Source organism: Peromyscus leucopus, chromosome 23 (genome assembly GCF_004664715.2).
Source record: "Peromyscus leucopus breed LL Stock chromosome 23, UCI_PerLeu_2.1, whole genome shotgun sequence".
Taxonomy (NCBI): Eukaryota; Metazoa; Chordata; class Mammalia; order Rodentia; family Cricetidae; genus Peromyscus; species Peromyscus leucopus.
The window spans coordinates 26,598,915-26,625,630 of record NC_051082.1 but is presented as its reverse complement, the minus strand read 5'-3'; the positions used below and the strand labels follow the sequence as shown (position 1 = coordinate 26,625,630).

Genomic DNA, 26,716 nt, shown 5'->3' with positions numbered 1-26,716 from the left:
ATGCTGGTAAGCCACTAGCTACATGGCAAGGTATAGATTTATAGAAATGGATTAATTTAAGCTATAAGAACAGTTAGCAAGAAGCCTGCCACAGCCATACAGTTTGTAAGCAATATAAGTCTCTGTGTTTACTTGGTTGGGTCTGAGCGGCTGTGGGACTGGTGGGTGACAAAGATTTGTCCTGACTGTGGGCAAGGCAGGAAAACTCTAGCTACAGCCCTGCCTGTCACTTGCTTTGTAGACCAGGCTGGCCTCGAACTCAGAGATCCTCCTGCTTCTGCCTCCTGAATCCTGAGATTAAAGGTGTGCACCACCACCACCACCACCACCACCACCACCACCACCACCACCACCACCACCTGGCAAAAAAAAATATTTCTGAGATAGCCTCATGTAGCCCAGACTGAGTTTGATCTGACTCTGTAGCCAAAATGGTCTTGAACTTCAGATCCTCCTGCTTCCACCTCTGAAGTGTGTAGTCACTTGTGTATGTGTGTGTGTGTGTGTGTGTGTGTGTGTGTGTGTGTGTGTCCAAGGTTGATTTCAAAAGTCCTCAGTTGATCTCCATCTCATTCAATGAGGTAGAATCTCTAACTTGAACCCAGAGCTCACCAATATGGCTAGGCAGCCAGGTACCCCATCCCACCCTTCACCCCTCACCCCCCCACCACACACACACACACACACACACACACACACACACACACACACACACCTCTGCCGTCTAAGTGCTTTTGAAACAGCATCTCTCTGGGTAGCCCTGGTTGTCCTGGAACTATGTAGGCCAGCCAGCCTTGAATTCACAGAAAATCCTCCTGCCTCTGCCTCCCAAGCACTGAGATTAAAGGTGTGTGCCACCATGCTGAGGCTGACCCTGGATGTCTGGTCTTCCTGCCTACACTCTCCAGTGCTGTGAGTAGGCTGGCGTGCCTTGTTCTTGGTGCAGAAGAGAGACGCCCTGGTGGCTGAGCTGCCACGTGGGTGCTGGAACTAAACTCAGGCCTCTGCCAAGAGCAGTGCTCGCTGTCCTAACCAGCAAGCCCCATCCAACCATATATGTACGTATGTATATAACATACGTATGTTCATGTGAGTGCCGGCATGTGCCACAGTTCATGTGGAGGTCAAAGGATCACCTGAAGTTTGGTCTTCACCTTCCACCCTGTTTCTCGTTCACCTGTACAGTCCAGGCTAGCCAGCCCTCGAGCTCCCAGAAGTCTCCTGGTTTTGTCTCCCAGCTCACATAGGAGCACGGGGATTATTTATGGACAGCACCATTGCATCTGGCCTTATGTAGGCAGGGCTGGAACTCGGGTCCTCACACTTTTGAGGTAAATGCTCTACCCACTCCAGCCATTTCCTCAACCCTAATTTTTTTCTATTTTCCTGAGACAGGGTCTTTCCATGAAGCCTAACCAGGCCTTGAAAACCCTAAGTAGCCTAGGCTGACTCAAAACTCAAGATCCTCCTGCCTCAGCCTCCTGGGTGCTAGCATTCCAGGCTGCTATTATACTTAACACTCACATTAATTTCAAAGGTTCTAAGAACATTCCATGGGAGTAAGACAGGGCCAGCCATGTTGACTTCACAAACAGACACCCACCCCAAGCCTGTTCACACAACCTTGCAGAAAGAAGCAACCAGATGCTAACAAGACATATTTCAAATAGTTTAATTTTAAAAATACTCTATTCAGTGCTAAAATAGGTCTTCACTTGCTGTTGCCCATTTCCATTTTTTCTTAAACTTTTCTTTTTTCAGACAAAAAATAAAATCATAAAGTTCAGTTAAACATGCAGATTTTAAAGAAAAGGGAACTTTCTAGAAAGTCTGAGCTGAAGCAGGTACTGTGGTCAGAACCTCCAATCCTGGCTGGGGTTTCTGCAGCAGGAGGCAGGGATGCTGGAGTGAAATGGACAGTGAAACCGGAAGCTGCGTGTGTGCGTAGTGAGTGTGGGGAGGCGGAAGGTTCTGGCAGGCACAGGGCTGGGAGCAGCTGGGGCATCCTCTCAGGGACAGGATGCAGTCCCCCATGGGTCGCCGCCTGCCCACAGGTGGAGAAAGCCCTTCCCTCCAGGGAAAGCCTCTCCCCACGGCTCTCCACATCTACCGATCAGCCCCTCTTCCAGCAGCAGCCTACAGGGCCCGGGCCCTGTGGCTAAGTCCAGGACTTTACAGTCTCCTTTCAAGTTCAAGTAACCTAGGCACCCTTCTCCGGGGTGCCTTCCACACCTTTCTCCGCGAGGCAGCGCCAGCAGCTCCGTGCAGTGGTTCTGGAGGTGACAAATGAACCCCCTGATGCTCTGGCCTACTTGGGGGGCAGAAAGGACGTGAGTGCTCTTCTGCTCAAGAGCAAGCAGACACAGGTGTCAGGGACAGGAAGATGAGGTGACGACCCCACGCCCTCCGTCAGCCTTCTAGCCCAGAGGGCTCCCACACAGGCTCTGGACCCTCGTGCTTGCCTGGACCCCAGCATCAGCGCTCGGCCAGACCAGAATGCAATAAATAGAGGCAGGGGCCGGGAGGCGAGGGGCCGGGACGCTGCTAGCTTTCCAGTGTGCTCTGCGGCACTGTGGGTTGGTCCACACAGAAGCGCTTCAAGGGCGGGGCACCCGAGTCCTCTTCTTCCTCAGTGGTCTAGAAAGAGCAGGACAGAGCATGATAAGCCATCCCTCCGAGTAGCCCTGCCCATTCACCACACTGCAGCCTCCAGCCTACCCTCTGCCTGCTCACAGGTGACCAAACCCTGCCCTACTTGAGAACCTGGTGACTGTTTCCCCAGCAGACTCTACCCCCTCCCGCAGCACAGCTGTGCTATCCAAATTCCTCGGGGCTTTCCTTCTCTTCTTAGAACGGCCGGCCCTCTTACCTGTGTCTCGAGTGGGACCGGTTCTTCCTTCGTGAGGGTGGGAGGTTCATCTGCGACCTCAGATGCAGGCAGTGATGGTTCTGCAACAACAGCAAGATTAGCCCAAGATAGGTGGAGCCCAGCCTCGGCCCGGGAGAGTTCCTGAGTCACGGCAAGAGGATGGAGGCCTGGGAAGCACATGTGCAGGCCTGGCTGAGGAGCCTCTGGCCCTCACGTAAGATGGGTAAGGTGTGACTGGATCACAGAGGACCACCATCCCAGCCTGGGTGGCAGACACTGGGGAGCAAAGCTCACCTGCCATTCCACACATATCATTCCTGCTAGGCCTCCCTGTCCTAGGAGAGGCTGCTACAACATTAGATAAACAGATGGAAGGAGCTAGAACAGCACACAGCTAACAGCAAGCACACATTATCCACACCCAAACAAGTTCAATTTTGTGGCTAACTGGTAACAGGTTAAAAAAAAAACCAGAAGCTAACAAGGGCCAAAGATGTATAGGAGGCACCTCCACAACTCACCCTCCAGGATCTCCTGGCCCAGTGTGGGTGGCTGGGAGTCATCAGTGCGGAAGTCTGAGGTGTGTGCAGGGCTCAGGGACTCACTCTGCTGGGGGCTGGGGCTGGAGTTGGTGCTGCTGTCCACCTTGAGTTGATAGACATCCGACACGGAGCTCTGGTTGCTGTTCTCATCTGGGAACCAAACAAAGTAAAGGAACAGCTGGGTGATGCCGGCCAAGCAGCTCAGCCAGAGCTGCCAATAGTTACCACTGATGCAGAGGCCTCTAAAAGGAAGCCTGAGCTGGGCAGTGGTGGTGGCGCACGCCTTTAATCCCAGCGCTTGGGAGACAGAGGCAGGCGGATCTCTGTGAGTTCAAGGTCACGCTGGTCTACAGAGTGAGTTCCAGGACAGCCAGGACTGTTACAAAGAGAAACCCTGTCTTGAAAACAAACAAACAAAAAGGCTGTGTGGAGTTCCTGGTACCTGGGAATTATCTGCAGAGTTGAAGCTTATCTGGGGATCAGAAGACAGAGCCAGCCACTAGATTGGACATAGAGGCCACACAGTGGTGGCACACATCCTTAATCTAATCACTCGGGAGGCAGAGTTCCAGAGTGAGTTCACAGCCACATTGGGAACAGAGTCAGGCATTGGTGCTTGAGATCTCATGTCTTTGCTTGGAAAGCACACTCGCCTTTAATCACAGGAAGTGACATGGCTGGGTGGAGAACGGTATGTAAGGCCTGGGGAGATAGGAACTAAGCAGCAATTCAACTGAGACCCTCAGGGGTGAGGACTCAGAGGCTTTCAGTCTGAGGATTCATGGAAACAGGATTGGCTGAGGAGTTGGGGAGGTAAGGTTGGCTGTGGCTTGTTCTGCTTCTCTGATCTTTCAGCTTTCACCCCAATATCTGGCTCTGGTTTTTTTGTTTTTTGTTGTTGTTGTTTTTTAAATAAGACCGTTTTGCAATTGGTGTTACAGACAGGTGTCACTCTGTAGACCAGGTTGGCCTCAACGTTACATTGATCCTCCTGGTTCTGCTTCCCCAGTTCTAATTACAGGTGTGACTCACCACATTTGGCAACAATCACTATGTGGCTGAACTCACTATGAACTCTGATCTTCCTGCTGTCATCTTGAGTGCTGAGCTCAGGGCCATGTACCTGCTTTGTGTGGTGCCGAGGATGAGGTTTCCTGTGTACTGAGTGGTGAGCACTCTACCAACCCAAGCTTTTTCTACTTGACAATATATAGTACATGCAGCCCAAACCTATGAGCACACCATTTCTAACCCAGGAATGTGGAACTCGGCTTATATAAGCATGCTTTCTATTGCCTACCGATTACAGCTCTGGCCTGGTAGCTTCTCACTGCACAGTGGGAGGCAGGGGACCATCTGTGCTTCCCAGGCACACAGAATGGCAGCACCACGTGTCTGGCCCTCCGGATTCCTGAAGGAGGCTGTGTTATCTGGAGGTGGTCACCTCAGGCTCTCAGCCACATGACCGCCCCAAGGATGAGAGATGAGAAATTACAACCTGGGGCTCTGTCTAAAGGCTTAAGATCACCAAGTAAACTAAAAGCAGAGGCGTCCACTGTTCCACCTCCAACATCGCCTCCAAGAGTCCCAGTCCTGGCCACTCGCATTTGTTCCCCCCTTGAATGAAGCCTCAGTTCAGACCTATCACTGGCCTAGCCTGATGTGACGGCCTTGAATCTCATGGCCTCACACCACAGACAGAGCGAACACTCCAGCTGCGTGAGGATGCTAAGGTGGAGAGTGCTCCATGCCCTGCACTCCTTAGAGCAGACAGAGGACGATTTTGCCCTCAGGCCTCACTGTTTGCCAGTCTTTAACCGGGAACCTGGCTCCAGCAGGTGGAAGCTGACCAAGTGCAGCTCCATGAACCCTGTCTCTATGACATTCCTGCTGCTGGCTGGTACGGCTTCTCTCCCCAGACTCCCTGGAAAGCTCCTATACATTTGCAACAACACCCTGTGACAGGATCACTTGCTCCGTGGAGCCCCAGTGCTCACCAGGGTGGAGAGGCCCATCCCATGAGCTCTGATGCTTCCACTGGCCCTGTGCACACACTGGCCACCTTTCTCACACTGTAGGGCAGTCTCTGGAGAGGCCTGTCCCCAGATCCCAGTGCCAGCCCCAGGCAGTACAAACAAACGGGATGAGGTGGTGACCAGCAGGCTGCGGCTCCCTGTCTCCTGCACACCCTGTCCCTGTGCCTCCTTCCTCTGTGACACTGACCTTGGTGGGAGGAAGGCGGACCGCAGAGGCAACTGTACTGCAGCTTCGCATGCAGTTCCAAGGAGACAATGTAAGTCCCCCTCTCAGACCAATCTCCTCCACACTACAGCGGAAGTGGCCTTTTTTGTGAAAAATCGAAAGTTCTGATCCAGGCCTGGTGGCACAGACCTATCTATAACATCAGCCACTTGGGAGGCTGAGGCGGAGGGTTTCAAGTTCAAGGCCAGCCTGGGAAACTTACTGAAGTGCTATCTCAAAATGAAAATGAAAATGGGGCTGCTTCCACAGCTCCGAGGCAGAAGCCTGCCTGGCACTCACGAGGCTGCACATTCAACCCCAAGCACTGCCACAGGAAACAAGGAAGGGTGATGTTTTGTCGTCACTGGCGCAGGTGGCTCTGGGAATGTCAGGCTCTTTAAGTGGGGTGACAACAGCCGCGTGCTTGTACCATGGGCTGACAGAGGGTGAAGACGAGGAACGCCATGAATTACCTTGTCAGTAAGATGCTGTGTCGGTGGGAAAGGCAAGGATGGTTCTCGACCTTCCTAACGCTGCGACCCTTAAATCAGTTCTGCAGGGTGTGCTGACCCCAACCACAAATTAACTGTCCTGTTGCCCCTCCGTAACTGTAACTTGGCTGCGGTCAGGAATGGTAGTGTAAGTGGCTTTGCTTTCTGACGGTCTTGGGTGACGCACGAAATGGTCATTCTACCAGAGGGGCCGAGACCCATGGGCTGGAAACCTCTGTACTAGAAGGCAGTGGTGCCGGAGCAGAGGTCACTCAGGCAGGCTGGCTCCAGAGGCAGCAGCCTTGACTGGGTGTGGCCCACTCTGCAAGCAGCATGATAAAACAGACACCCTAAAAAAGAGACAGCTTCTAGCGGGCAGTGGTGGCACACGCCTTCACTGCCAGCCCCTGGGAGGCAGAGGCAGGCGGACCTCTGAGTTAGACACCAGCCTAGTGTACAGAGTGAGTTCCAGGACAGCCAGGGGTTGTAACACCCACTGGTTACAGGACTGTAGATAGCCAGCCTCAGCTCCAAGCCTCGCCTCCCAACACTGGACAGTGAGAACAGGAACCTTGCAGGGCTATCATGAGGATTAAAGGAAAGCCTCTCGGAACTGAAATCCAATCGAAAGCACAGGACTTGAATGCTGGGTGGTAGTTTTCCAGAGAGAAGACCTCACAGTGCTGGGGAGGGATCCCAGGGCCGTGAACATGCTGGGCTGCGCTGCTGCTGAGACACACTGGCAGCCCAGGCAGGCGCCATGTCCTTTTCCTTTTCTTCCCCCTATGTATGTTTTTATTTTTCAGTGTGTGTGTGTGTGTGTGTGTGTGTGTGTGTGTGTGTGTGTGTGTGTGTGTACAAGCGCCCAAGGAGACTAGAAGAGGTCAGATTCCCTGGGGCTAGAATTACAGGCAGCTAGTTGTAAGCTGCCTGATGTGGGTGCTGGGAACTGAACTCATGTCCTCTGCAAGAGCAGTTCATACTCTTTGCCACTAACCATTGCTCCAACCCAGTTTTTAGTTTTTCCAGACAGGGTTTCTTTGTGTAATCCTGACTGTATTGGGAGTCACTCTATAACAGACCAGGCTGGCCTTGAACTCAGATCCACCTGCCTCTGCCTCCAGTGCTGGGATTCAAGGTGTGCGCCACCACACATGGCTCCCAGGTATGTTCTAATTCTTGTGACTTCACTGAAGTTTTCTCATTATTTTTTAGATGTATTTTTATTTTATGTGTGTGAACATTTTGCCTGTGTGTGTGTGTGTGTGTGTGTGTGTATGCACACCACACGTGTGCCTGGTGCCTGTGTAACTCAGAGGGCATCAGACCCCCCGGAACTGGCGTTATGGATGGTTGTGAGCCACCACGTGGGTGCTGAGAACTGAACCTGGGACCTTGCAAGACCAACAAGTGAGACCACTAAACTAGCTCTCTAGCCCCCAAGTTTTCTATTTTCTGCAAGGAAGACATAGGGAATCAACTCACCCTGGAATTCAAGAAGGAGAGAGGAATTGGCTGAGGCATCAGAGGGAAAGCCATTAGTTTCCCGGGTTGCTGAACTGTTCGATTTTGACTTTTCTTTCTATAAAAGAAAAAAAAAAAAAAAGGAGGAATATGACAGAGCTTAGCAGGAGACTCACAAGGAGGGGACAAGGACACTCGCTGTCTAAAAGTCCCCAGAGCATGACAAAGGGAACTCCAGAGCAGAGCAGCTGAGCTACAGGGGTCAGGGAACTCGGCCTCTTCTACAGCCCCAGGGCTCTCTTCTACCCCGACCTCAGCGCTCAACCAGCCCTTCCCTGTGCGGAGGGGTGACCAAAAAACAGGGCATTTGAGAAAGACCCTTGGCTTTTTCTGGTTGTTTTTCGAGACAGGCGTTCTCTGTGTACCAGCCCTGGCTGTCCTAGAACTCACTCTGTAGCCCAGGCTGGCCTCAGCCTCACAGAGATGCACCTGCCTCTGCCTCCTGAGTGCTGGACTCTGACCTTTTTTTTGACTCTAGTTTAGGGAAAAGGAAACAATACTGATGGGGCGGGGCGGGGCGGGGCGGGGTGTCTACTGGCTTCTCTGCAATCGCTAACCTCCTCTCAGAAGGCTCGTCTAACCCCTGCTCTCCCTTCTTCCTTCACACAGAACGGGGCTGTTCCTGCGGGGCCACAGTGGGAGGCGTGTGGACTGGCCCCTCACCCAGCAGAGGGCACACCAAAAGCCACGGCTGAAATCGGTAGTCTCGGACACACCAGCTCATGCCTTTCATAGCTGCACTAGTGACACAGAGCAGGGTTAGTAAGTCTGACCCTACACATACGTCACCAATATTTATTTTTCCTCCACCTTCACTTTTCATATACAGACCTACTGCTTTTTTAGTTTTCTTTCTTTCTTTTTTTTCCGGGGGTTTCTCTGTGTAGCCCTGGCTGTCCTGGAACTCACTCTATAGACCAGGCTGGCCTCGAACTCAAGAGATTCCCTGCCTCTGCCTCCCGAGTGCTGGGATTAAAGGTGTTAGAACTATTTCTTTAACTGATTAAATGACATTTAACTTTATTTTGTATGTGTATATATGTGAACTTGTGTGTTGGTCTGAGGACAACTTATGGGAGTCAGTTCTCTCCTTCCCGGGAATTGAACCTGAGCCACCAGGCTTGGTGGCAAGGCCTTTACCCATTAAGCCACGCTGTCTGCCCATGCAGAACTAAATTTAATGTAATTGTGAACACTTCACCACTTACCTACATAAATACACTTCTTAGTAGTTACACAATAGCCTATATGCCATGATTTACCCAAACACTCCCTAGCTATGGGATATTTAGCTTTAAGCTAGTTACAAATATGTTTATTACTACAAAGAACAAGACCATAATAACTTCACTTTTTCTCGATAATTTTGAAAAAAAAAAAAAGAAACGAAACAACTCTATCCTTTTAGGTCAAAAAGTATAACCATATTATCAGTATTTTTAGGATGTCTATGTCTCATATTAGTTTTTGCACTTTTGCAGCAGTGGGGATTGAACCCAGGATCTCATGCATGCTAAGGACTCAAGCACTTACTACCACAGAGCCAGTGCACTATAAAAAAAAAAAAAAAAAAAAAAAAAAACTCAAAACCACCCCAGCAAATGAGTCTCAGAGTTAGAGAAAATCAGAGAAGAGCTTAGGAAAAACTTGTAACGATAACTCTGTCAGAGACATGTTGACAATCACGAATGCCAACATTTGTGAGACAGCTGTACTAGGCAACAAAGAAATCAAATGAATTTTTGAAAAACACAACAAAGAAAATCCACCTTTAAAAAACTGGCTGGAGGCTGGGGAAGGGCTCAGTCCTGTTGTGTTAGCCATGCAAACAGGAGGATCTCAGTCCATATCCCCAGTACCCACCTAAAAGCCAGGAACGGAGGCATGCCGGTGACACACGCGCACGCACACACATACACACACACACACACACACACACACACACACACACACACACACACGCTGAGATACAGTCCAGTGGCAGAGTGCTTGCCTAGCATTTGTGATGCCCGGGCTCCATCCTCAGTGCTGCGTGAAGTCAGGCATGACTGTGCATAACTATAATCCCAGCACTGGGGAGGCCCGAGGACCAGAAGTTCAAGGTTGTCCTTGGGTGTATATGTGTATGTAGCAAGTTTGAGGCCAGCCTAGGCTACATGGACTATCTCACAAAACAAACAAACAAACGAACAAACAAAAAACCAGGGGCTGGAGAGATGGAAGAGCAGTTAAGAACACTCCCTGGCTTCTCTCCCACAGGACCTGGGTTCAGCACCAACACAGCAGCTCACAAACATCTGTAACTCCATCTCTAGGGGATCTGCTGGCCTCTTCTGGCCTCTGCTGGCACCAGGCATATACATGGCGCACGGGCATACATGTAGTCAGAACTCCCATACACACAAAATAAAATAACTAAACTAACAAAATTGCCCCACAGGAGCAAACAGTCAATTCAACAAACTAGAAAAAGACTAAGAGTAAACAAATGAAAAGGAAGTAAGAGAAAAAAGCAACCAAACCAAAGATGGATAAAAATGACAGAATCGCTCTTTATCCAGGTTTCAGGAGCAAAAAAATCACCTCCTGTGGAAAGGCTACAAACACGCCACGAATGAGTGAGAGGCACAGCAAACAGGCAGGTGAGGTTTGGGTGGCTGTCGGTGTTGGTTTCAGTTTTGGTTTTTGGGGTTTGTTTCTGAGTCTCATTGTGTAGCCCTGGCTGGAACTCTGTGTGCTACGCGGTGGAACTGTGGGAAGGGTGAGATGTGGCCTTGCTGGAGGAAGTGCTAGCTAGTTTTAGGTCAGCCTGACACAAGCCAGAGTCACTGGGGAAGAGGGACCTCAATGGGGAAAGTGTCTCCATCCAATCGGCCTGTGGTGCACTGTCTAGCTTGATGACGGGGCAAGCCCTGGGCTGGTGGTCCTGGGTGCTATGAGAAAGCAGGCTGGTGGGCCAGGCAGAAAGCAGCATTCCTTCACAGCCTCTGCTTCAGTTCCTGCCTCCAGAGTCTCACCTGGAGTTCCTGCCCTGACTTCCCCTGAGGACTGGCTGTGGCTTGAGACTGACTGACTGACCCCAGAGCTGTAAGCTAGAATAAACCTTCCTTCTCCAGGCTGCTGCTTATGGTCACGGTCTTTATCACATCAATGAAAACTCTTAATACAGAGAAGGTGTGTCAGCTGGAGTGGGCTCTGAGTTTTCAAAAGACTTACACTATTCCCAGTGTGCTCTCTGCCTCCTTCTTGTGGAGCCTGCAGCTGTCCCGGCCACCATCATCACAGACTCTAACTACCCCTTTGGAACCATAAAAGCCAACTAAACTCTTTCTTTTATAAGTTGTTTTGATCATGGTATCTCATCACAGACAACAGAAAAGTAAGACAGTATGTAAACCAGGATGGCCTAGATGCCTCTGCCTCCTGCGTGCTGAGATTAACGGTATACAATACCATGCCTAGCCCATGTGATAGGCTGTATGACATAAAATAATCTTCTACCAAGCTAGGCAGCGGTGGCGCACGCCTTTAATCCCAGCACTCAGGAGGCAGAGGCAGGTGGATCTCTGAGTTCGAGGCCAGCCTAGTCTACAGAGCGAGATCCAGGACAGGCACCAAAACTACACAGAGAAACCCTATCTTGAAAAACCAAAAAGAAGTTACAAATGTAAAGACACATGGATAGCATAACAGACATTAAGCAGAATTCCCACAATTCATAAGAAAAAGACTATGGGAGAGATGGCTCAGAGGTTAAGAGCACTGACTGCTCTTCCAAAGGTCCTGAGTTCAATTCCCAGCAATCACCTGATGGCTCACAACCATCTATAATGGGATCTGATGCCCTCTTCTGTCACGCAGGCAAACATACAAACACAGCACTCACATACATACATACATACATAAATCTTTTTTACAAAGGAAAAAAAAGGAAGAAAAAGACTCCATAAGGAAATTGCCAAGCCTGGTGATGCACCCCTGTAATCTCAGCACTTCAGAAGGTAAAGGCAGGAGGACCAGAGAGTCAAGGCTACCCTCTGTGGGTTTGGGCCAGCCTGAAACCCTGCCTCAAAAAAGAAAACAAGAAAAGGACTCTGCGCACAGGGAGAGATGGGCAGAAGACCGACACAGGCCCTGCCCTCAAGGACGTGCAGACAGCTGGAGAGGACACACGGACAGGGCTTCTGCTCCAGAGGAGAGTCACCAGTGAGCACATGCTTAGGGCTGGCCAGGCCGCAACAGCCTGGGGTACAGCCACTTTTCCACTGCAGTATGGTCCTGGTGGAAAGGAAACCCCTGTCGCCACTCTGGAATACAGCTCAGCATTAGTTACCACAGGCTAAATGTACCCTGGAGACCCATCGTCTGGAATGCTGGGAATGCTGCTTGATCTCCACACTGAACACAAATGCTCTGGGGGCCCTGTTCTGTGTGTGACACACAAGCCAGGCATCTACATACAGGACATTGAGAGAGATGGGCAGATGGCTCAGTGGACAGCAGCAGGCTTGCTGCGTGCGCAGGAGGGGGTGTAGACCCCCGGCTCCCGGCTCCCGGCTCCCGCAGGAAGGCTGGGCAGAAGAGGCGGCCCTTCCTGCTACCCTAGTGCTAAGAGGGTGGGGCCAGGATCCCTGAGGTCATCTCTCCAGCTAGACTAGCTGGGCTTAATTCAGAGAGCCTACCTCAGGAAATCTGTGGAGAGTAACAGAGACACCTTTTATCAACCTCTGGCCTCCTCACGTGTAAACATACATGTATACTACACACATGTGGAAGAAGGGAGTAATAACAATCAGGCCTGATGGATCAGGCCTATAATTCTAGTACTCTGGAGATATAGACAGGATATCAAAAGGTCAGCCTACAATTCATTTTTTAAATTATTTATTTATTTATTATCTATATAGAAGAGGGTGCCAGATCTCATTACAGATGGTTGTGAGTCACCATGTGGGTGCTGGGAATTGAACTCAGGACCTCTGGAAGAGCAGTCGGTGCTCTTAACCTCTGAGCCATCTCTCCAGCCCCAGCCTACAATTCAGACAGAAGTCCTCTATCAGTAAAACTAAACAGCCAGGCATAATGGCACACAACTTTGATCCCAGCACTGAGGAGGCAGAGGCAGCAGATCTCTGTGAGTTCAGGGTCAGCCTGATCTACATAGCAAATTCCAGAATATCCACAACTACATAGAAAGACCTTGTCTCACCCCTCATCCTCAACAAGAAAAACTGTAAACAAAGAATAGAAAAAGAGAGAGAAAAAAAAAAAAGTAAGCTCAATACTGCAAGGAAAAGGAAAAACAGGACCAAAGATAACAGGAATTGTTGTGATATGAACTATATCATAAACAGACCAAAGACAACAGGGATTGTTGTGATATGAACTATATCATAAATACAGTGCTAGGCAAAACAAGAAAGAAATGAAAAACAACAAAGAAAAATCATACACAAAAATGGACACTTTATGATTTGTTTTTCAATGTTTATTTCCTGTGTATGGGTACATTGCCTGTATATGTCTGTGCACCTGTGTATCTGGTGTCAGCAGAGGGCAGAACAGGGTATCAGATCTCCTTGGAACTGGAGTTACAGAGGGTTGTGAGCCACCATGTGGGTGCTGGGAACTGAACTCAGGTCCTCCGGAACAGCATCCAGGGCTCAAAACTGCTGAGCCATCTCTCCAGCCCTACGATTCATTTGTATAAAGTTCAAAATCCCTAAAAATGATCAGAGTGATAGTAAGAAATAGACAAGAGAGTGGTCACTCCTAGAGAAGAGGGCAGAGTGGCACAGGATCCTTAGGGTCAGGGATGCTCTATGCTTGGACCACAGCGTTTCCATTTATTCACTTGAGACAGGGACTCACTCTGCAGCAGAGTCTGGCATAGAATTCCTAATCCCAGGGAGTGCTGGGATTGCAGGTGTGTACCACCCACCCAGCTGTACCTAGATGTATACTACAAGGACACAGACCCGTATTTATTAGACTGCAGAGTTCTGTTTCAAGTATGTTTCTATGCATAGACATACACATTTTTTCAGTGCTAGAGAAGGACTAGAGCCTCAAGCATTAGGGGAGACTGACCACAGAGCTACACCCCAGGCGTTCTCCGTGTACTTCTAAAAGGGTTGTTTATGTGCAGTGAGTGCTTTGCCTGCGTGTATGGCTGTGCACGGCGAGCATGCCTGACACTGGATCCCTGGAAGTGGAGTTACAGGCAGCCTGTGAGGCACCATGTGGGTGCAGGAAATGGAACTCAGGTCCTCCACAAGAGCAACAAGTGCTCTTATTTATTTTTAATAAATGTAAGATGACCATGCCATAGCATGTATGTGGAGGTTAAAGGACACGTCTGTCGGCTCTCTCCCTCCACCTTTAACATGGATTCCAAGTATTGAAATAAGGCTGCCAGGCACATGCAGCAAATCTCACCACTCTATATATGTTTTTCTTTAAAATATTTATTTTTCTTGTTTTTATTTTTCCAAGACAGGATTTCTCTGTGTAGCCCTGGCTATCCTGGAACTTACTCTGTAGACCAGGCTGGCCTCGAACTCAAAGATCCACCTGCCTCTGCCTCCTGAGTGCTGAGATTAAAGGCATGCGCCACTACCACCCAGCCTAGATCTATTTTACTTTTTATTTTTTGTGTGTGTCTATATGTATTAGCCCATCTATGGGGACCAGAAGAGGGAATCTGCTGCAAGCCGCAGGAAAACATAATAATTCAGCTACTATCACAAAAGCTACTACTTGGAAAAGTCAAGGACTTCTCCAAAGGTCAAACCACAGCTTAAGGAGTCTTGGTTTCAGCTGTTGTATATATATTAGCTGGTTCCTAAAACGATTTTCTTGTGTGCTTCCAAGAACTCTAACAGTGTATTTGTCTAAAATGCCTATCAAGCATCCAAGGCCATACAAAACAACACCCGTTTCCTAGGTCAGGCAGATAGCTTTATTTCTTGTGCAATTTAGGGTGAGACCCTCCTTTCTTATACAACCTTACTAACAGACCCCTAACTCCTTACCTAACCACTCCTAGGAATGTAGACTGAGCACACAGATCCCTTTTTGATACACTAACCGGTCATTAGCACTCAGTTGACCTCCTCCTTTACCACTCCCGTTTCGGATTATAAAAGAAAGCCTGGTGGTCACTGCCTGAGGAAATTCTTACCTACCTTTATGACCCCGTAGAATTCAAGCCTGGTGACCTGGCTCGACCAGGGGATTGCTATTGCTTGGGTTTATAACTGGATTCCTGTGAGACTTAGGGGGACTGAAAGAACAGAGAGACGGAGAATGGAGAGGGATAAGGAGGATTTTGACCAGAGTGTGGACAAGATGGAAGATGAGGAAGAGTCAGATGGGAAAGTACTAGCTGGGTAGGAACAAGATGAAAAGGACCTTGATGAGGTAGAATTAAGACCAGAGAATTAAAATAGAACTTAGAGGGGAGCAATAGATAAATATAGAGAGAAATCAGACAAGAAAGGAGCTAGGCACGAGAACAGAACGGAAGCTGTGTAAATAGGATGTTTTGTCAGAGGAATTAAAGCAAGTGGACTACAGACCTTGGTGTGCTGAGATTCTATTTCCCAAAAATAGTCCTCACCGTTCCGAGTTCTCTCTCCTGAGCCCCTGGGATGTATAATATTAAGGCTGGTCCCTCTAATATTATACAAGAAAAATCAAGTTTCTTGGCGCTGGAGCTACAGGCATTTGTACATTGCCTGATGTGAGTTCTTGTATCAGAACTCTGGTCTCTGGTAGGGTAGTAAGTACCCTTAACTACTAAGCCATCTCAACTACTATATATGGTTTTCTGCAACAAAGTTTCATGTAGCCTAGGCTGACCTCGAACTAACTACTGCAGCTGAATCTGGCTTTGAATTCCTGATCCTCCTGCCTCCACCTCCTAAGTGCAAGGATCACAGATGTATCTTAACATGTTCATCTTGAGTTTTTATATTTGAATGTTAGAAAAAGACTGTAGACAATATGAGTATTTTATCACCCTGAAAATTGTGTGACTAACTGTGGTCAATGGAAATAAGAAAACAATTTGAGACTCCAAAGCAAGAGCTCTATCTATAGTGATGCATACATGTGGAGCCCTCAGAATGAAGGCTAACAGAAAAACCAGAGAGGGGAAGGGGCTCCTAGTCCATGCTGTATGTATTTCCCCAAAGCTGAGAATGGAACCCAAGGCCTTGCACACTCTGCAGATGTTCTACCTCTGAATCATACACCCCATCCCTAGACATAGGTTTTCAAGAGTCTACATATGAACAAGGCTTTTTTCGTGAACACATGGACACAGGAATGAACCCGGGGCAATGACTCAGACAAGCATGTATAGCACAATTAGATGTGTAAGCATACTGTCTATACACTGCAGGAGGGCTCACCAGATCACAGCAGGAGGCAACTGCCTCTTTATTTTTAGGACAGGGTCTTGTAAATGTGGCTGTGGCTGGCCCTGGACATCAAGCACTCTTCCTGCGTCTGCTTCTCAAGTGCTGAGAATAAAAGTGTATGCCACCACATCTGGCTGCTAATTTTCTTCAATGGTCTGATAATAAATATTGTTTGGGTTCTGTGAGCCAGTGAATTTTAAAGTAACTAACTGCTACTGTTAACTCAGAAACAGCCACTGACAGCAAGGAAACCATACTGTGTCCACAAACCTAGACTGGGTGTCAGCAGGAATAACAACACTCAGGAGGGGGAGGGGGAGGATGGTGAGTTCAAAACCAGTCTGGGCTACATAACCCTTTTTCAGTCCAAACTGAGCTACACAGAGACACCTAGTCTAAAAGCCAAAATATGGGACCAGAGTGACGGCTCAGTGGCTAAGCATATTTGATACTTTTCCAGAGGACTCAAGTTTGAGTCCTAGCACCCACATGGTATTTCACAACTGTCTGTAATCCCAGCTCCATGGGATATGACACCCTCTTCTGGCCTCTGCAGGCACTGCACACATGTGCTATGCAGGCAAAACACATAAACACATAAGATAAAAATAAGTAATAAATACTTTGAACATGTGGAGGAGCTGGAGAGATGGCTCAGCAGTTAAAGAGTGTTCACTGCTCTTGCAGAGGATACGGGTTTTATTTCCAGGACTTAGTTAGTGACTCACAGCCATCCATGACTCCAGTTCCAAGGCATCTGACGCCCTCTTTTGACCTTCCTGGGGATCAGGCACAGATATGGTGATGCACTTGTATACATGCAGGCAGAACACCCATAATGGAAAACAACAAACTACGAAGACAAACACAGGAACAGGGCTTAGACTACAGTCTGGCTACAGAGAGCCCAAAGGAGTTTAGAACGAAGGAAGGTCTAGCACAGACCACGACGAGAGAGCCTGGGGCGTTTTCAACTCAGTTCCGGGAGAGTAAGAAAATGCTACTGTCTGCTGCTGGTCCCCTCACTTACCTCCTTGCTGTCTGTCACAGGCACCCACTTGAATATCCTCAGGGAGGTGTCACCCACAGTCACCCATTTCTTCTCCCTGGAAGAGGAGCATGAATTAGAAGAAAGCACATCTGTGGTTCTTGTTCTGCTTCTCAACACTTTGATCTGGAATGCCTTTCTTTTAAACTTTATTTTATGTGCATTGGTGTGAAGGTGTCAGAGCCCCTGGAGTTATAGACAGTTGTGAGCTGCCATGTGGGTGCTGGGAATTGAACCCGGGTCTTCTGGAAGAGCAGCCAGTGCTCTTAACTGCTGAGCCATCTCTCCAGTCCCTGGAATGCCTTCTATACTTCTCTATCAAATTACACCTGAAGACAGGATTGTATAACAGGATGTAAATAAAGTGAAAGCCAGCAGTGGTGGTGCATGCTTTTAATCTTCGCGTGTGGGAGGCTACGGCAGGAGGACTGCCACAAACTGGGGGTAGAGGGGGAGGCATTGATAGGCAGTGAGTGTAGCTCAGTCTTAAAGGGCTCCTTTAGCATTCACAGATCCTGATTATGATCCCCAGGAGGAAAAAAAAAAGCCAATGAGGACCGTAGAGAAGATTTCTAAGCTCTCTAGACTGTTGTGTTTATCTTCCACTCAAGATCCCTCTAAAGGGGGAGCAATCACGGAGAAGAAGAGCAGCATTTGCATGCTGGGTAATCAAAACCCACTTGAAGAAATTCGCAGATTGTAATCTTGAAGTTCAATGCTTTGCAGCTACCCTTGTGTCTCTGGACTGGGCATACGACATAGTGGGCGGTACCAGTTTAGCATGGCCAAGGCTGTGAGCTCCATCCCCAGCACACGAGCAAAACCTATCCCCTCCCCCAACATTCTTCTCTGTCCCAGTAAGGTAGAAATAGCAGAATTACCCGTATTCTAGCAGAGCAAGGTCACCCTAAGTTAAACTAAGGCCTCACCCGTCTCTAGGCTCAACTGAACCAGGCGAACCAATCAGCTTTCAGCATTACTCCTGTTTGGGGTGGGGGATGAGAGAACTAGGTTTGGAATCCAAGGTCTTGGCCTTGCTAGGCAAGTGCTCTACCACCAAGCAACATCCCTAGTCATTCAAAAATGCTTCTTTTCTGTTTGGTGTGTGTGTGTGTGTGTGAGAGAGAGAGAGACAGAGAGAGAGAGACAGAGAGAGAGAGACAGAGAGAGAGAGAGAGAGACAGAGAGAGACAGAGACAGAGAGACAGAGACAGAGAGAGGGAGGAGAGGGGATAGGAACTCGTAAATTGCCTAGACGTAGCTGGGATCACATGCCTATGACATCAGGCCCATTTCCAGCTTTTTCCTTTTGTTTCTGCAGTGCTAGGGACCGATGGTAGGCAAGGGCGCTACCACTGAGCTCTACCCCAGTCCTTGAACTTTTCTAAGCATGGAATTCTTCATGAATTTCCATGTCATCCTTGAGCAGGGGCCATGCTAATTTTCTCCATATCGTTCCAATTTTAGTATTTGCATCTGTGTTCTGCCTGTATGAGTACCCAGAATAGATGTCACATTATCTTCCTTGATCAGTCTCCACTCATATCAAGTCAGGACCCGGGGCTAACGATGGCTTGGCAGTTCAGAGCACTTGTCCTTGCAGAGGACACAGGTGAGATTCCAGCACCCACATGGTGGCTCACAAGTGTCTGTAACTCTTGTTCCAGGGGATCTGATACCCTCTTCCGGCCTATTCAAGCATCAGGTGCAGACCTGGTGCACATGCAGGCAAAACACTCATATATAAAATAAGGAACTTTTAAATAAAAGAAGTCAGGATCTTTTGCTGAACCCAGAGCTCAGCAACTCTGCCTGGTCTATCGAGCCAGCTTGCTCTGAGATCAGCAGTCTCCACTTCCAGAGAACCTGATTACAAGCAGAAGCCACAGCACTAGCCCTTCTTGTTGCCTGGCTGCTGGGGACCTGAATTCCAGGCCTACTTGTCTTGCAATATCTAGAGTCATCGCCCCATCCAAATGTCTCTGTCTGTCTTTGAGACAGACAGGGTCTCACTAAGTAGTCCTGGCTGACCTAGAACTTGCTATGTATACCAGAATGGCCACAGACTTACAGAGATCATCCAGTTTTTGCCTCCTGAGTGATTAAACTTTTTTTTTTTTTTTTTTTAAGAGAGATATTTCACTATGTTGTTTAGGCCTGGAGCACTTAGAGACTCAAGTAAATGATTTTCCTAGAGTAGCTGGGGAGGGGCAGGTGTGTTTTCCTGCATTTAACTCAGTATTTCTGAGTTTAAAAAAAAAAAAAAAAGTCAAACACCAGACTGGGGTGTACATAGTTCAGTGGCAGAGAAACCACCCAGCATGAACAAGGTTGTGGGCTCTACCCCAGAACTGGGGAACAAGGGTTGGTTTAAATGTGAAATGTCTCGAAATTCAACCTAACACAATTAAGGAAAAGTCTATGAAGGTGACCTGATCTTGAATCTCAAAATGGGGCTCTGAGGAACAAATACTTTAAAAAAAAAAAAATTGAATATTTTATTTTTTTATATATATTTTATTTATTTTTATTTTATTTGCATTGGTGTTTTGCTGCATGTATGACTGTGTGAGAATGTCAGATCTTGAGTTACAGACAGTTGTGAGCTGCCATGTGGGTGCTGGGACTTGAACCCAGGTCCTCTGGAAGAGCAGTCAGTGCTCTTAACCACTGAGCCATCTCTCCAGCCCCCTATTTTATTATTTTTATGCGTGTGGGTGTTTTATATGTATGTGTGTCTGTATGTCATGCACATGCTGTGCCCACAGATGCTGAAGAGGTTGTGGGATCCCATAAAACAAGTTACAGCTAGTTATAAGCTGCCATGTGGTGCTGGGAAATGAACACAAGACCTCTGCAAGAGCAGCCAGGAGCTTTTAACCACTGAGACATTTCTCCAGCATCCAAACTTAAAAAATTTAAAAAAAAAAAAAAAGAAAGAAAGAAAAGAAAAATTTTAATTATATGCCTGTGTCTTCTGCAAGCATATACTCCAAACTAATAGTCCATCACTTCAGCCCAGACTTTTCAACACAACTAGAAGTTAATTGGGCACAGAGATGGCCTGCTTCATTCATTTCCTTACCATTAAAAAAAACACTAAAAAATATACGGGGGAGATCATGAATTACATAGGAGGCAGAGGAATGCCATGAAATGTGGATTTAAAAAAAAAATTTTGCCGGATGGTGGTGGCGAACGACTTTAGTCCCAGCACTTGGGAGGCACAGGCAGGCGGATCTTTGTGAGTTCGAGGCCAGCCTGGTCTACAGAGCGAGATCCAGGAAAGGCGCAAAGGTACACAGAGAAACCCTGACTTGAAGAAAAAAAAAATCTTGCCGGATGGTGGTGGCGCACGCTTTCAATTCCAGCACTCGGGAAGCAGAGGCAGGCAGATCTCTCTGAGTTCCAGGCCAGCTGTTCTACAGAGTGAATTCCAGGAGAGCCAGGGCTGTTACACAAAGACACTGTGTTGAAAAAACAAAAATCAAGAATCGCCTGTATGCTGTTAGTTACAGCACTTGGGAGGCAGGCGCAGGCAGATAGATCTCTATGAGTTCAATTCTAGTCTAAAAACAAAACAGTAACGAAACTACCAATCATTAAGTGAGGGGGAATAGGCTCCAAGAGTTGGTTCAGAACGGTTTAATGCAATGAGATTCTGACCTAGACTGTTCGCTCCATCTGGATTGGCACTAACCCTCTGCAGGGACGGTCCCCTGGGCGCCGAGGGCTAATGTATCGAAAATGCACTGGCTGAGGGCCGCTGATCTACTGTTATCAGGAATTTCTGTTCCGACAGTCATGTGTTTACAAACTCTCATTCAATTTCAACCACTTATCCCACATAAGACTTGGCAACAACGGACATCACCGGGCAGTTGTGATGCGCAGGAGCGGAAGACGAACCGGGAGCGGCTAGACAGCTCTTCCGCGAGGTCCTGTAACCCGCAGGAAGTGCAACTCTACGGCGCCAGGTCCCGCCCAGCTACAGCGGCCGGAAACGAACAAATGAAAGCCAGTGGGAGGGGCCACGAGCTGACAGTGCTTTTGATTGGCTATTGCGAGGCGGACTCTGACTTCACGCAGACGCTGCGCGCCCTCCTTTCGCTTTTTTGCTCCGGCCCCCTCCCCCCAAGGGCCGGCCTCTTGGTTCCCATTCTGCCTGTACTTGTCTGGCGATCCTCGGCGCCGGGTTTCCCGCAACCCCACGTCGGCACCCCCTCCGCTCCCGCCCCTCACCATTTCCGCACTTTCTCGATGGCCGCCATCACCTTCTTGATGTCATCTTTGGCCCGGCTACGGGTCTCGGCCCGGACCGAACGGCCCGACATGGCGGCGGCGGGGAGTGGCTTGGGCCTGGGACACTGCTCCCAAGACGCGGGATATCACGCGCCTCACGCGCCTCCGTCCACCCGCCGCCGCCGCCGCCGCGGCACGTCACCGCGACCGTCGCCCCCCGCCGAGCGCGCGTGCGCGAGGGACCGCGCGCACCCGCCCGCCCCTTGGGCCCTTGAAGCCTCAGCGCGCTTGCGCACCCCGCCCGGGGCGTCCCTGCTGTGTGCCTCGAGAGACCCACGGGTTCCTCACTGGCAGGCAGAGCCTAATGCAGCCCGCACGTGGTGGGTGCCAGGCGAGGCTGCAATGGTGACCGTGGTGGCATGAGATCTCAAAGTCGCCACTTCCCTCTTCTGCTGCTTCAATTAACTTTTTTTTTTTTTTTTTTTTTGGTGGGGGGGAACAAGGTCTCATTATGCAATTGAACTTGCTATGTAGCCCAGGCCCACCTAGAACTCAAGAGCCACCTGCTTCTGCCTCGGAGTGTTGTTGTGTGCCACCACACCTGAGAAAAGACATTTTTTTAAGTGTGTATATGGTACAGAGGACCAATTTGTGAGAGTCGGTTCTCCCGTGAGTGTCAGGTTGTCAGACTTTGTTGCCATTAAACACATTAACCTCATGATGGTCCCCGGCCCTTCAATTCTTTATGCTCTTCGTGTTCATGGAAACAAAGACCAGTGTCATCACTGTCCAGAACATCTTTGCTCCGCAGCTAAATATCTGTGTCCCAGAGTCAATTCCACACCTTTCTTCATCTTGACTTCCATCCTTGTATTCATCGTTGTTACCCATCTGGAATTTTCTTCTCATTGAACCAACTACTTTTCCAACATCCAGCTCAAATTGCAGCTTTTCCTGAATATTCTTCATCTGATTCATACTTAGTACTCTACTATCATGGAATTCATCAATTCTGGATAAAGCATTGCCTATTTCCTGTGCACTGGACCAACTACTGAGGTCCTAAGTGTTTCTCCTTTGGAAGAACTCTAGACCAGGGATTGTGGTCAACTTTTAATCCCAACAATTGGTAGGCAGAGCCAGGCGGATCTCTGTTGAGTTCCTGGTCTTCAGAGTGACAGCCTGGTCTACAGAGTGAGTTTCAGGCCAGCCAAGGCTACAAAAAGAACAAACGTCTGATACAGTAGAATGCAGACTAGAAAACAGGTGTGTGAAAGGCGGTGCTAACAAAAACAACACAGAGAAGTATACACAGTGACCTTGCAGTTGACAGTGTGGGCCCTGTAGTACTTTGTTGAATGAAGACAGAATTTTACCTGCAGTTCCAGGGAGATCAGGAGTTCAAGGACAGACAGCTACGCTGAAAGTTTGAGGCCAGTTTGGGTTACATGAGACCCTGCCAGAGGAGAGGAGGATGAGACACGTCCAGATAAATGTGTAGGTAACCCTGAACTTGACAAAGCTTCTGATTTAAGACTGTCATCCTCTCAGCTAAGGAACACCATGGCTGGAAAAGTCTATGATGTTTGCTGGTAAGGGGTTCCTGAACAGCTCCTACCTGGTGGGTGGAAGAGCCTGAGTAGCGAGTGCGGGGAAAGGATTACTGTTGAAATAACAGGGTCGAAGGTGATCCAACATAAGTGGACCCAGGCACTGCCCAAACATTATGCCCTGCACTGCAGGACGCAGGGACGAAGGAGATGCTCTAAGTACCACTGAGATGAGAGTAGGGAACAGGAAAAGAACGCAAGGCACAACAGCGGTGTGGTAGGTTTCACTGGTGTTCACGGACACCCACTCCCCAACCTAGAAGAGGTACGAGGCCCACCACCTAGAACAAGGAGGCCCACCACCTGACAGCTATGTCTTAATTCTCTCTCCCCCAGAGTCCAAGCCATTGCCACCAGGAACTCCCTTCCCTCTGCACTTCACATTTCTACGCCAACCTTCCTTTTTAAAACTTTTGTATTTTTGAAATAGGGTCTCTTCGTGTAGCCTGGAACTGTATATTGTACAACATGAGCTACACAGCAAGACACTTTCTGAAATAAGCAGGACACAGTGGCCTATACCTCTAATCCCAGCACTCAAGAGATGGAGGCTAGAAGATCTGGAATTCAAGGTCAAGGCCAGCCTCAGCTACATTGTGGTTTCAAGACCACTCTGGGCTCCATTAAGACCTAGGTTTTGAGGAATAAAGAAAAAGGTAGGCTTGGAACTAGAGGATCGTTCAGTCATACAGCACTTGCCTAGAATCATCCAATAAAGGATGGAGTGTGGCTCAGTGGTAAAGCACCTGGTAGAATCAGCCAGTGAGGGGCTAAGGACATGGCTCAGCATTAGAACATGTGGCCTTAAGTTCTACCCCAAGTATCACACATGAACACACATGTACACAAACACATACAAATGGGCTCCTAAGACTTATAAAGCCCATAACCTTAAGGGATCACCTCGTGGATGGCAAAGTCAAAGGCTCTACAGAGAGAAATACTAGGAACAAGTCTGAGTTCTCCATTTAGACTTTGGATTGAATTTGTGCTTGCCACTTAAGCTCAGGAAGTTTCCATTCCTCCATCTGCAGTCTGGTCATAGTTCTGTGCTACCTCAGAAAAACTAATACAAGTAAAAGTGAGTTGACTATGGTGGCATGTGCCTGTAGTCTTAGGATTCAGGGGGATGAGGCAGGAGGATCTCAAGTTCTAAGTCAGCCTAGGCCACACAGAAAAGAGAGGTTATAAGAGGTCATTTGCCAGCCGGGGTGGTGGCGCACGCCTGTAATCCCAGCACTCGGGAGGCAGAGCAGGTGGATCTCTGTGAGTTTGAGGCCAGCCTGGGCTACCGAGTTAGTTCCAGGAAAAGGCGCAAAGCTACACAGGGAAACCCTGTCTCAAAAAACCAAAAAAAAAAAAGAGGTCATTTGCTGTGATGGTGCTGAACATGAAAACCAGGGTCCTGCACATACAGACAAGTACTTATTCACTGACCTACATCCCTAGCCTTCAAATGTTAGTACTGCTTCCAGTATGTGTTACTAATTTTCGGAAAAGGCATGCTTGCTGTAGAAAATACACGTAACACAGAAATAAAACTGGATGTGTCATTCCTAAAATGTTAGAGTCTGAAAAGGTGTTTTGGAAAGTGCTATATGTAAGTTACTCTGGAGCTCTATTTATTTATTTATTTATTTATTTATTTATTTAGTTTTTCAAGATAGGGTTTCTCTGTGTAGCTTTGTGCCTTTCCTGGAACTCACTTGGTAGCCCAGGCTGGCCTCGAACTCACAGAGATCCGCCTGGCTCTGCCTCCCGAGTGCTGGGATTAAAGGTGTGTGCCACCACTGCCCAGCTACTCTGGAGCTCTAAATTGTCAGCACCTCTGTGTACATCATCCCCTTGGCATCAGAGAATAAGTATATATGTTTACTGTGTTAAGCCACGAATATGAAATATCCAGGCTTGGAGGGTAGCTCAGAAGTAGAGTGTGAGGTAACCATGTACAGTGCCTACCCCATGGCTACATCACACACACACACTCACTCATGTGTCAAGTATCTACTGTGTGCTCCTGAAGGGCTAATGCAAGCGCACCGCGTAAGAACAGCGACCATGAGGACATGCATGCTGAAAGGAAGAAGGCAAGACTGGGCTGGTGAGATGGCTCAGTGGATAAAGGCACTTGCTGTGTACATCTAAGGTCCTAAGTTTGATACCTGCTGGAGTCCACAGTAGAAGGAGAGAACCTACTCCTGAAAGTTGTTCTGACTGCCACATCCATGCTCTAGCACATGTGTGCCCCTCCACACATACACACTCTCTGGAATATGACAGGTCACTGTTACACGGTACCACTATTTTTATCTGTGTTCTATAGTTTAAAAGACTGGATGTGTTGGGTGTGGTGTCTCATGCCGGTAATCTCAGCTCTCAGGAAGCTGAATGTGCCAGATTGCCAGAAGTTCTGGGCCAGCCTAGGCTATGTAAGTTTGGAAGTGGTATTTCACTAAATACAAATAGATGTGAAAAATTAGGTGGGCATGGTGACTCGCTAGCACTTGGGAAACTGAGGCAGTCCAAGGCTGTCAGGGCTACACAGCAAGGCCCTGCCGTAAAACTACAAATTTTGAGATGCCTTTAATCTCAGCACTTAGAAGACAGAGGAGAGAGATCTCCGAGTTTAAGGCCAGCCAGGGCTACATAGTGAAATACTGTCTTAAAACACAAAAACCCAGTGTCAGCACAAGCCTTTAATTCCAGCACTTGAAGAGGCAGACAGATCTCCGAGTTGGAGGCCAGCCTGGTCTACAGAGCAAGTTCCCATACAGCCAGGGCTACACAGAGAAACACTGTCTCAGAAAACCAAAACAAGTAACCCAAAAATTTAAAAAGCAGATATTGCTTTCTTCCTCTTCCCAGATGTCAGTGAGGTGGCTGCCATTTCTTTCCAAGCATCACGGCTGCCCTCTGGCATCTGGTAAAACAAAGTCATCCAAGATGTCCAACACTGGTTATGGGAGCAAGAAAACCAAGCACACGCTGCCCGGTGGCTTCCAGGTCCACAGCATCAAGGAGCAGTTCCTGCTCCTGGTGTACAGTCACTCTTGTTGAGTGCTTCCAATAAGAAAAAGGCGAGTGCCTTTTATCCACGGAGCCGTCTCACCTGCCCATCTTTTCTTCCTTTCAGCGTGCCCTCATATTGGCCATTCTTTAACATTATTTTGTTGTTGTTTCCTGACAGGGTTTTCCTGTGTAACAGCCCTGATTGTCCTGGATCTCCCTCTGTAGCTCAGGCTGGCCTTTAACTCACAGAAGTCTGCCTGCCTCTGCCTCCCGAGTGCGCCACCACCACCTGGCTATACTGGCCATTCTTACGTGGTGCACTTGCATTAGCCCTTCAGGAGCACACAGGAGCGTGTGTGTGTGTGTGTGTGTGTGTGTGTGTGTGTGTGTGTGTGTATGTGTGCATGCGTACATGTACATGTTTGCACTTCCAAGAACTGCAAGCCATCTTGGAAAGAGCACCATCAGAGTCACCAACGCCCAGGCCAGACTGTGAAGAAAATGGACAGATGGCTCACTCACATGCATGATTTATTTGTGCTTAAATAAAACCACAAGAACTGCACGCAGCAGCAACTTGTATACCAAAAGGCAAGTAGAAACCATACTTACTTTCCAAGCCTAAACTGCCCCCAAACAGCCTGTGTAACATGAAGGGCAGAGGAAGACTTTGAGGATAGGCCCAACATCAGAAGACAGGCATGTTTGTGATCA

The 26,716-nt window shown here is 48.5% G+C and overlaps 1 protein-coding gene and 1 non-coding gene across 2 annotated transcripts; both read right to left on the bottom strand.

Moving 5' to 3' along the window:
* Positions 1-1,648: 1,648 nt before the first annotated feature.
* Positions 1,649-21,615, bottom strand: Bcl7b (BAF chromatin remodeling complex subunit BCL7B). Its single transcript, XM_028860666.2, has 6 exons — positions 21,384-21,615; positions 17,124-17,199; positions 7,629-7,725; positions 3,391-3,561; positions 2,870-2,949; positions 1,649-2,637 (listed from the first exon to the last, which is right to left on the bottom strand). Exons 1-6 carry the CDS (start codon positions 21,473-21,475, stop codon positions 2,545-2,547), a joined length of 609 nt encoding a protein of 202 aa, XP_028716499.1. The 5' UTR covers positions 21,476-21,615; the 3' UTR covers positions 1,649-2,544.
* On the bottom strand, positions 18,526-18,628 carry LOC114686025. The gene has a single exon (XR_003733516.1). It is a non-coding gene; the product is annotated as a U6 spliceosomal RNA (small nuclear RNA).
* Positions 21,616-26,716: the final 5,101 nt, after the last annotated feature.